This window comes from Lactuca serriola, chromosome 4 (assembly GCF_051521515.1).
Source record: "Lactuca serriola cultivar US96UC23 chromosome 4, Lser_US96UC23_V15, whole genome shotgun sequence".
NCBI lineage: Eukaryota > Viridiplantae > Streptophyta > Magnoliopsida > Asterales > Asteraceae > Lactuca > Lactuca serriola.
Window position 1 is genome coordinate 42,350,400 of NC_136411.1, and position 10,398 is coordinate 42,360,797.

A 10,398-nucleotide genomic window follows, 5' to 3' on the forward strand; every position below is an offset into this window, starting at 1 on the left:
GAATTGCCTGATGTATGATGCCTAATAGCATAGGAGGTGCACAACTAGAAATTTTGTGTCTTGTAATCACAACACTCAAGTAAAATGTTGAATCAAAAAGAGCATGTAAGATACTTACTTCATGGCAACAAAATTTCAATCAAGTACACCATACAAGCATTTCAAATAGTCAACAAGTAATTGGAAACCCTAAAAGTTCTTGTGTAGGTCCATTTTGGACTAGGACTTCCTTATTGGGCCCAATGGGCCAATAAGCTTCCAACTTGACTATCTTGGGCTTAGAACCTTAAATGGGCTCTAATTGGACCCACTTTCATTTATTTCCAACATTTTGGGCCATATTGGGCCTAGAATGAAATAAATCAATTATATGAACTACTATGGACCATAATTAACCTAATCTAGCCTAATAAAGCATAAAAATCACACTTATATTTTATAAGGCCAACAATCATTCAACCTAACTCTAATATGGGCTTAGGGGCAAAAAGCCCAAAAATCCTTTCTCTCCTCTCTCTATTCTCGGCCCAAGACAAGCCCAAAAGAAAAGGAAGAGTTGACTTATTTCATGACACCTCATTTTTGTCCTTAGGTTTTCCATGCAACACACATATCTCCATGCAACAATCTTGTCAAGCTTCTCACTCCTCCCCTCCCTTCTTGTTTCGGCCGAGAGCACACACACACACACACCTCACAAAAACACTCTCTAAATTACTCAAGAATCACCCACTCTCTCCATCCAAGATCTTAAAAATTTGGCTAGAAGCTTAAGGATCTTCATAAAGTGATTCATCATCTAAGGTAAGTTATTGGCTAACTTATGATCTAACTCCCTTCACTTCATAAAAATCTCTTCTAAATTCATTCAATCTTGTGATCTTGCACCTTAGAAGCTCCTAAACTCGAGATCTTCAAGGAAAGGTTGCTAGGGCCGAAAATCACCTCATTTCTTTCCATCTCGTCTCCAAAACCGAAACCACACCCAAAGGTGAGCTTCATACCCCCCATATTTTTCGGTTTTTATAAGTTTTGTGGGGGGGGGGGGGAGAATACAAGCAAATGTGTAGATCTATGAGTATATGTATGCTTTGTGTGATTTCTATGTTTATTTACATGTTCTTATGTGATTATGGTGTTGGATCTAGTCAAAAAGGAACTCAAAACCGAGATCTACATTATGTTGAATGAAATAAGTATAAATCATATTATTTCATACAAATCAACTCTAGAAAAATAACCAAGTTGGTTAATATGAACTCCTTTGGGCTAAAATCCCATTTTTGGACTTTAAATGCTAAAAATATAAAGTTAAAGGGCCCAAAATATCAAAATACAAATTCTGATGGTTGAGATGAGTTAAAACAGTTTCAAAAATGTATTTTCTGGAAAATTACTCTTTTGAAGGACTAAAATGAAAATTTTTAAACCTAATGGGCCAAAAATGCACTTTTCGGCCCAACAAGGCCCAAATTGCGAGATTTTCAAACTAGAGGGGCTGAATCTATATTTTTCTGTAAAACAGAGGACTACTAGTGCTCCAAGTCCATTTCAAGGGTTAAAAATACTTTTCATATTCAAAAGGGACTAAAGATGCAAAAAATTTCTATTTTGGGCCAAAAATGTAAAAATTGCGAAAATTGAGGTTTCAGCTGAGAAAACTTCATCTTGAGGGACTAAAACTGTTTTTCAAATAAACTTGAGCTGAAAAATACTCTTTCAATAAGTTTTGATACTAAAGTGTCAAGAAAAATGGTTTAAGGACTAAAACGGAAGTTCTTTTATACAAAGGGCCAAAATTGAAAATTTATCCAAAAGAAAGGGGCTGCAAAAGAAAAATTCTAGTGATTTTAAACAATAAATCTGTTAGGATGGAATACTAGTACCACGACTATCGACGAAATATAATACACCTTCAACACCCAAAATCGTTATCAAACGAACTGATTCGGTCTCGAATCAATAACGAATCTGAACTTAATAACACGACGCTACTTCAATACACACGCAGAAATTTCGGGAAGTCAATACACACGTGGGAATACACCAGACATCGATACACCATCTTTGGGCCCGAAAGTTTCAAATCGTGCTTGTTGGACCTAGCTAGCCCAATGACATGATCTTTAGGCCCGAAGGAAACTCGCTTACATGTAGTTGGGTCTTATATGACCTAATTCCGTGTAAAAGGACTTTCAATGGTTTTGTGTTGTTGGGCCCCAAGGGCCCTTTGGTACTGCTAGCGAAGTCAAGAATTCACCAATACGAGTCGGGCTAAGGGCCCTTCGCATTCACGATAGCCTTGAACGACTTATGGAAATATCGGGGGCTTCGTACCCTCTTTTCCTCCTCGGTTGTGGGGCTATGAGAAGTCAGGGTGGTTGGATTAAGTGAATAGTACGAACGACGCCTAAGGGATCGGTTGTGTAGTTGTAAACTAGTCATTTTCATTAATGTGTGTTTATAACAATTCACAATCCATAATTAATCCAATGTCACCGGGACTCATTGAATACACACGTCGCAACGAAATAACAAAATATAAAACGCTTAATTCAAAGTATTAGGAAAACATCAGGTTTTCCTAGGGTTTTCAATTCATACACCTACGAGATGCATACCAGGTTTAACAAATTTCTTTTTTTTACATTTATAGAAACAAACAAACATACTTACGGATCTTCACACTTTTTATACTATGCTCTTTTAAGAAAATATCGGATTTTCTGATGGTTTTCAAAACAATACAAAACATTATATTCCAAACATTACTTATGAACTCACCAACATTTCATATGTTGACGTTTTTCAAAATACTTGTATTCTCAGGTAACAGGTAAATCGAAAGGGAAAAATGTACTCAGTAATGTCTTGCTGTTTGTTTAATTAGTATCGAACAATTTACTTTTGGGCATGTAATGTTATGGATCAATGTACTGAATGTAAACGCTACCAGTTGTAATACTTCAATTCTTGGTGATGTATGATGTTATGTTTCATGTATATTCATTGTGATGGTATTCAATTGAGTCACAATAGCCCTCGGACGTTTCCACCGTCTGGTTCGGGGGTGTGACAGGAGGACTTCTTATATGCTAGATGAAATTGACATGATTGCTATGGTCGCTTAGTGTGTGCATCATAATTATACATCATAAAGATTCTATAGCATGAGAATGTTTGATTTAGCCTTATTTCTTAATCTTGTCTGATTAAGGGCTTAGGGTAGAGTCAAGTATTCGACTGTCTATGGGATCCAACATTATGTATGATTACCATGCACGAGTGGCTGCAAGGTTAGTGGAAGTTTCATGAGTGGGTGCAGTTCATAGCAAGATAGTGTAAGGAATGATTAGCTACTCTTGAGAGAGTGAGGACATGGCGAATGTGTAACCAAGATGCTTGGGTCCAGAGATCGAGAATTATGTATGAGGATCTGCCTGATTTTATTGTGTCTTAGTGCAGTCGACTCCACTGCTCGAATGTTGCTTGCTTTATGCTTTGTGGGACTTACATTGATGTGAGCTAACTATCAAATGGATACATTAAATTACATGCTATGAAGGTTAAATAATCTTAGAGTGAAGGATTTGGCCCTATTGCACAACTCTCGTTTGAGTCTAACCGTTGTAGGGTTGGGTTTTTTAGTCGAAAGTTTATTTAAGTTCTGTTGCATGTAATTGTACTAATGAAGTGGTTAGCTGACATTGATTGGGGTCCTTCAGCAACTGATGTTAGGGGAGGTGGGGAGTCCTAGGAGAGCCTAGAAAGTGCTTTAGTGCGGATATTACACTATTGAGCAGGTATAGGGAGTATTATTATGAGTAGGTGACTTAGAAGACTCGTGATGATTCTTAAGGAAAGTATGGATAGGTGTGGAAGGTAATATTGAGCCCGTACTACTGGAAGCACATGATCTATACTTGAATTGAGAGAAATTCAGGGATTCTAAGGGCTAGTCGGGGAAGATAGCATGGTTTGATACCATGGTTCGTGACAATGGTTCCATCCAGTTCTTGTTCCAAAGAACAACACACATTCCAAAAATCAAGAACCTATTTAGGATTTTTACATATGACCGATTTTAGAAATATTTCATTTTGATTTTTCATATGTATGTGTTCATGTTTAAGAACCACTCTCTTCCAACAAACAATTTTATGGGAAATTGAGTGTTCATTAGTTTGTGTGTGTTTGATGGAAACAATTTAAGGTTTGTCGGTTTGTGGCTTTGTGTGTGTTTGTGTTTCGATTTAGGATTTTCAGTTTGTGGTGTGTTTCATTATAAAACATACGTAGAATCTTATAAATGTGTTCTTCGTTATCTATTCTTTGTTCTAGATTTGCCTAGAATCAAGATTTCATGTTTTTTGTTATTCCTTCCTCATTCCAACTATGCTCAAAATGCACCTTAGATATGAGTTTGGTCTTGAGGGATCATCCTTGACATATTCGAAAAATCTCCATGAACACAAAGGGCACATGTAAATGCTATCCATAACATATTTGAACATTTACTATTTTCTTAAGAACATGATTTTCACATGCAACATGGGTTTGTTTTCGAGTTTTGGTTTCTTCAAAAACAATCATACACACACTCACACAAGAACAACAACACATCTAAAAAACTTCGTTACAAATGATTATCGAAGGCTCGTAGGAACGACGTTAAACAGCTAAACTTATAATTATCAGTAAAAATTATATATTTTGAAAACAATAAACAAATTTAAAGTAATACAAATAACAAAATATATACACGGTAAAAATTGATAAGATAAGTCTTTTAACCCAAAATATATTTTTAGAAATATACGTTGTTTATCCATTAAACAATTTATTCCATAACTTTTGAATCTTGAAAAATAAAAACGAATAGTCCTTAATCCCCCTTTCGCGTTTCACTAGCAGACAAAAAGAAGGGCTGTAGCACACATGTACCCACCGATAGCTACCCGTTTGAACAGTCCGTCGGGTTTCTCTTCACTTATCTCCCTACTTTGTCCTCAATAATCCCTACAACTCCATGCTTACTAGGCTGGTTATGGCTGCCGATGCATTAATTACACACCATTAATGAAGAAGCACACTGCAAATGGACTACGAGAAGATAACCAAAAGCCCACCACAGGTCTGTCAGTATCTAACTTCACACTTACATCTCCATCACCATTTCCATCACCCGTTTGTTGTTGCAGTTTACCCTTTTCTTCAATCTAATCAAAACTCAAAACCCCACTGTTGTTTTCACTTCTTGATTGATTTTCCTCTCTTGCACCTCATTCAGCTGACCCGATTCATCCTATTTTGGTCTCTGCCAGATCTGTAACTTTTTCCCATCATTACAAGTTTTTCTGTTTTCGAAATCGAAGTCTCCTTTGCGTTGAATTTGTGATTTTGATTTGGATTCGATTTATTTTCTTAGGGAAGTGGGGGAGGAGGTCTGTCTCCTGCGAAGTTGAGGAATATGTTGAAGAAAAAGAAGAAACAAGGGGAAGATGAACTCGAGTCAAGTACTTTCTCTTTGGGATCTCAAGCTTCTGAGATTGACGACTCTGGTATTTCACATTTCATCAGATTTCACTTCTTGGAACACTTGTGATTTATTGTTTGGTTTATATGCAATTTATTTAGGTGATTGTTTAGAGAATTACAAAGATGTTGATGTTGTAAGTGTACTTCCCGATCATACGCCTGATACATTGTTACCAGAACCGGATAACGACGACAGATCGAAGGATCATGATGGTGATTTGGACTACGAGAGCGGGATCGATAAGGTAAATATATCAGTACCAGTATCATTATCACCCTTCGAGTTTCAGAAATCCGAACGTTCCTCACATAGAAAGAAGCCTCTAGCTCCATTCTCCAAAGCGCCACCATCAAAATGGGACGACGCCCAGAAATGGATAGCTAGCCCTACATCTACCCGTCCAAAAAACGATTCAAAGAAAAACAGTCATGTCAACCATGGAAACCGGCAACCAATCACGAAGGTGGTGCTGGAAGTTCCAGTTCCAGTTCAAGTTCCTGTTCCCGTTCCCGATCAAAGATTAATCCCTTACGAAGAGCCTGACACCAAACAGATGGATTCATACAGCAGCAAATCTGTACTCATGATTGAAGACACCGCAGCAGTTAATTTAAGTCGCCATGATTCTTCTGTATCGATCCAGAACACAACGTTTGTCCCTCCTCCTTCAACAGCCAGATCTGTATCAATGAGAGACATGGGGACTGAAATGACTCCGATTGCTAGCCAAGAGCCATCAAGAACAGGGACACCTGTAAGGGCCACGACTCCTAGTAGGAGTCCAAGTTCTTCACGACCTGCTACTCCAGAAAGAATCACCAATCTTTCAAATCTAGGTTTGGAAGGTGGTAGTAACAGAGAGTTATCTGAAAAGGAGTTGCAGATAAAAACTAGAAGAGAGATAAAGGCTCTTGGAACTCAGTTGGGGAAGACAAATATTGCTGCTTGGGCTAGCAAGGAAGAAGAAGATAAAGATGCATCTTCTTCTTTGAAAGTTTTGGCATCTGAAAAATCAGGTAAAACTGCAATTGAGATGCGTGCAGCTGCTTGGGAAGATGCTGAGAAAGCCAAGTATATGGCTAGGTAATGATGAGGGTATTTACGTCTTTTGCCACACAAACTATCCAATGCATACAAAAGGGAAACTTTTTTTTTCTTCAAAATGTAGCATGTTTTTAACTGAATGATTTATGGGTTTAGGTTCAAACGTGAAGAGGTAAAAATAGAGGCATGGGAAAACCATCAAAAAGCAAAGACTGAAGCTGAAATGAGGAGAATTGAGGTATGTGACAGTTTAATCTTTTTGTTTTATCTAATATCTATAGGGGTAAATTGGTCAAACTTGGTTGAAAAGTATGATAGTTGTTTACAATAAGAGCACATATGGTTCAAAAGGTTTAGCTTTTTGTTTGTGTTGTAAATGTATACAACTAATTACATCATATTTTAAAATGACCAAACTACCCATTATTGATTTCTTTGTTGTTTCAAGAAAATGACAAAAGTACCCTTTACTTACAGGTAGAGGTAGAGCGGATGAGAGGTGGAGCACATGATCGATTGATGAATAAATTAGCAGCTGCAAGACACAAAGCTGAAGAGAAACGGGCTGCAGCAGAGGCTAAGAGAAACAGAGAAGCTGCAAGAGCAGAAGAACAAGCAGGGTATATTCGTAAAACTGGTCGAATACCATCTTCATTCTCATGTTATAGATGCTGCTTTTAAAGTTTTAATTTAAAGATTCTTTTGTTTAGGGAACTTTGTAGTATTTCATGGTTTGTTGTAATCCAAAGATCTTTATTATATAGATGTCACGTTGTATAATCCATTCTTGTTTCTTTATCTTTATATGTTAGTAAACTGAAATGTGAATCAAGATCATGTATAACAGGTATTTTGAAGGATAGATAGTAAACAAAGAATGTGTTCAATGTAAATGATCTATGATTTAATAGGTTTTAATGAGGTTTTGTATATTAAAATTTGGATGAAAACAAAGATTTTGACTTTTTAACTGAAAAAGTCAAGAAAGTATGTGTTCAATGTAAATGATGAGATTATCAGTAAAGAAATGTCATTAAAAGATTATGGAATGGTTTTATGACATTAAATCAAATGAGGCTTGAATCAAGTTTTTAATGATAAAAACGTTGAAAATGTTAACAACCTGAAGTTGAATACAAGGCAAAATATTACCGTTAGATTAGTAGGTTACTAAAAGGTTAAGTCTTTTGAAAAAAGTGTGATTTTTTTTGGGTATTTCTCTTTATATAACAGAACTGAAAAAGTAAGGAGCATAGGACAACAGGCGTGGTCATACCTCTTTAGAGAATAATTGACAAAAAGTTGTCATGGGTGGAAAAAGTATTATGCATGAACATTAAATTACAAAAACAATTGAAATATATGTAAAGGCGAATTTTATATTTATTTTTAATTGCTTCGTATACCCTTTGAGTTGGTGAATGTATATGTATCTTTATGATTTGATAATTTTTGTGAGTGAATTGTATATATAATAGTACCATACATATATTACAATATATAAATTCTTAATAAAGAAGAAAGTTTTACATAAACATAACGGGTAAACGAACAACAAACTGTATCAGCAACCATTTTTTAGATGACAAAACCAATTCTTTTAAAAACATCTATAGATATTGGAGTCATAACATTATTATGAATGACCCGTTGAACTCTATTGAGTAGCTCCACAACTTCAGGCGCAAGGAAACCGAAAGTATTAAATGCAAAGGGTATAAATGTGTGTTGATTTTTCCATGCATGCTTTCTCATGTTTTGACATTTTGTTGGATGCAACTTTTAAAGCAGCTTGCCCCATAGTCAAAACCTTACTCCCCAAGCCCACAAGAGGGGAAACCCTGTTAGATCCACGCATGAATGTTTTTCTCCAGCCCATCCAAATACTAAAACATCAACTAGCCTAAGTGTTGATCTTCCTTCCAATGGATCAGTCAGAAATTTCATAGGTGCCTCTTTCTTGGCAGAAACCCCAGCGCGCCTAAATATGTCTAAAATAACATCCCTAATCAGATCATGTCGGTACTTGAAGCCCGGGAACTCTATACAATGAATTGCATGCTCCCCAAAGGAGTCCAAGCATGCCTTGCGACAAACATGGCAAGTCTCGTCAACCAGAAATAAAGGGATCATAAGGCAATACTTGAGGATGGCACGTGTAACGCATGGTTCTTGGTATGCATTTAACTCATTGATTTATTTATTTTGAAAGGGTAGCTTGACGAGTTGGTGGCACTAACTTGTCGGGTAGAGGACAAATTATACGCGGGGTTTAAGCTACCTACTTGACGAGTCAAGAGCCCTCAACTCGGCGAGTAGATCGGCCAGAGTGAAACCCTATTTTCGGGATTTTGCACCCTATTTAAGCTCCTTAACCCCACCCCTTGGCCTCATTTCCAACCTCCCTGTCCCAAATCTTAATCCACGAAACCCTAGAGCTTTATTTTAGAGCGTGAACCATTTTGAGTGATCTTTGTGTACTTTTGAAGCTTGTGGAAGAAGAAGAAGGTAGAGGGCTCAAGAGCGAAAAGTAGATCCAGAAACTTCACACCATTTGCTACATTTTCTGGTAATCAAGTTTTTATCTAGGACCTAGAGGGGCTGATATGACATAAATGTGCAAACTCTATGCCATTGGAGACCCCATGCAAGCCATAGAGTGTCATATTGGCCTTTTTAGCCCCGAAAGGCCATGCATGTGGAAAAAGGTGGGAACTTTACGTGTCCAAGTAGTGATAGGGGTTTAGATTTGAGATTGTAAGCTTTAGTTGAGTGTATGGATGACATAAGGACCAAGTTCTAGGTCCCAAGGAATTAGGGTTTGAGCTAAACCCTTTAAGAAGAGGTATTAATGGGTAAAGTTAGAAACTTTACCCTTAAAAGGGCATTGTAAGGGTTTTGTGAAGTGTAAAGCTTGGATCTGAAGTGTAGGGGCTTAATCCATTAAGATAACCCAAACAGATAAGGGAACTCGGCGAGTCCATAAAGGGACTCGACGAGTTAAGTCGGGTTGTCCCGATTCTATGCCAGGTAGAACTCGACGAGTGTGTGAAGGTACTTGACGAGTTGACTCGGTTGATCACAAGTCTGAGTAGTATAGGAACTCGTCGAGTTAGGAGGTAACTCAACGAGTTAAGTCGACTGGGAGTTGACCTTGACTTTGACTTGACCAGGACGTTGACATTGACCAGGGGTAAAATGTTCATTTTACCCTAAGAAGGATTATCAGATTTTGATTAAGTGTTATTGTGAAATTGATAGTCGGGGACTCGTTGGAGCAGCCATCAGAGATTCATCACACGAGATTTCACAGCTAGCATACGATGTGAGTTTCCTCCAGTAGGAACAGGTCTAAGGCACCAAGGCCGGCCCGTTTAGTTAGTAGTAGTTCCGGACTACGGTCCGATGCCGGGCGGGGCCCGATGTAGGTTTATATGCTTTTTCGGATTTGGATCCGATGCAGGGGCGGTCCCGAGGAAGGCTTGTATGCTTGATGTCTTTGTGATTCTTGCATGTGTTTGTACTTAATGTTTTCGGACCTCGGTCCGATGCCGGGGCGGTCCCGAGGAATGTTAGTATACTTCCGGACTACGGTAAGATGTCGGGCGGGGCCCGAGGAATGTTTAAATGTTAATGATATATGCTTAGGTTTATATGTATTATTTGACTGTGTTCACATGTATTCCAAGATGTGATCGATGTCGGGCGAGGCTCGATGCCGGGCGGGGCCCGATGTCGAGCCTGACTCGATGTAGCAGGGGCGGGGCCCAAGATATGGTTATGTGATATATTTATGGTATGTGGTAGTTGGGGAG

The 10,398-nt window shown here is 37.9% G+C and overlaps 1 protein-coding gene across 2 annotated transcripts; it reads left to right on the plus strand.

Annotated features, from left to right (window-relative positions):
* The first annotated feature begins 4,959 nt into the window (after positions 1-4,959).
* Positions 4,960-7,363, plus strand: LOC145101402 (Remorin family protein). Of its 2 annotated transcripts, none has more exons than XM_079038592.1 (5): positions 4,960-5,134; positions 5,429-5,561; positions 5,638-6,622; positions 6,740-6,821; positions 7,061-7,363. In XM_079038592.1, exons 1-5 carry the CDS (start codon positions 5,099-5,101, stop codon positions 7,262-7,264), a joined length of 1,440 nt encoding a protein of 479 aa, XP_078894718.1. In that variant the 5' UTR covers positions 4,960-5,098; the 3' UTR covers positions 7,265-7,363. The 2 variants fall into 2 exon arrangements, with proteins under 2 accessions (XP_078894718.1, XP_078894719.1); XM_079038593.1 differs by lacking the exon at positions 4,960-5,134 and adding an exon at positions 5,176-5,313.
* The last annotated feature ends 3,035 nt before the right edge of the window (positions 7,364-10,398 follow it).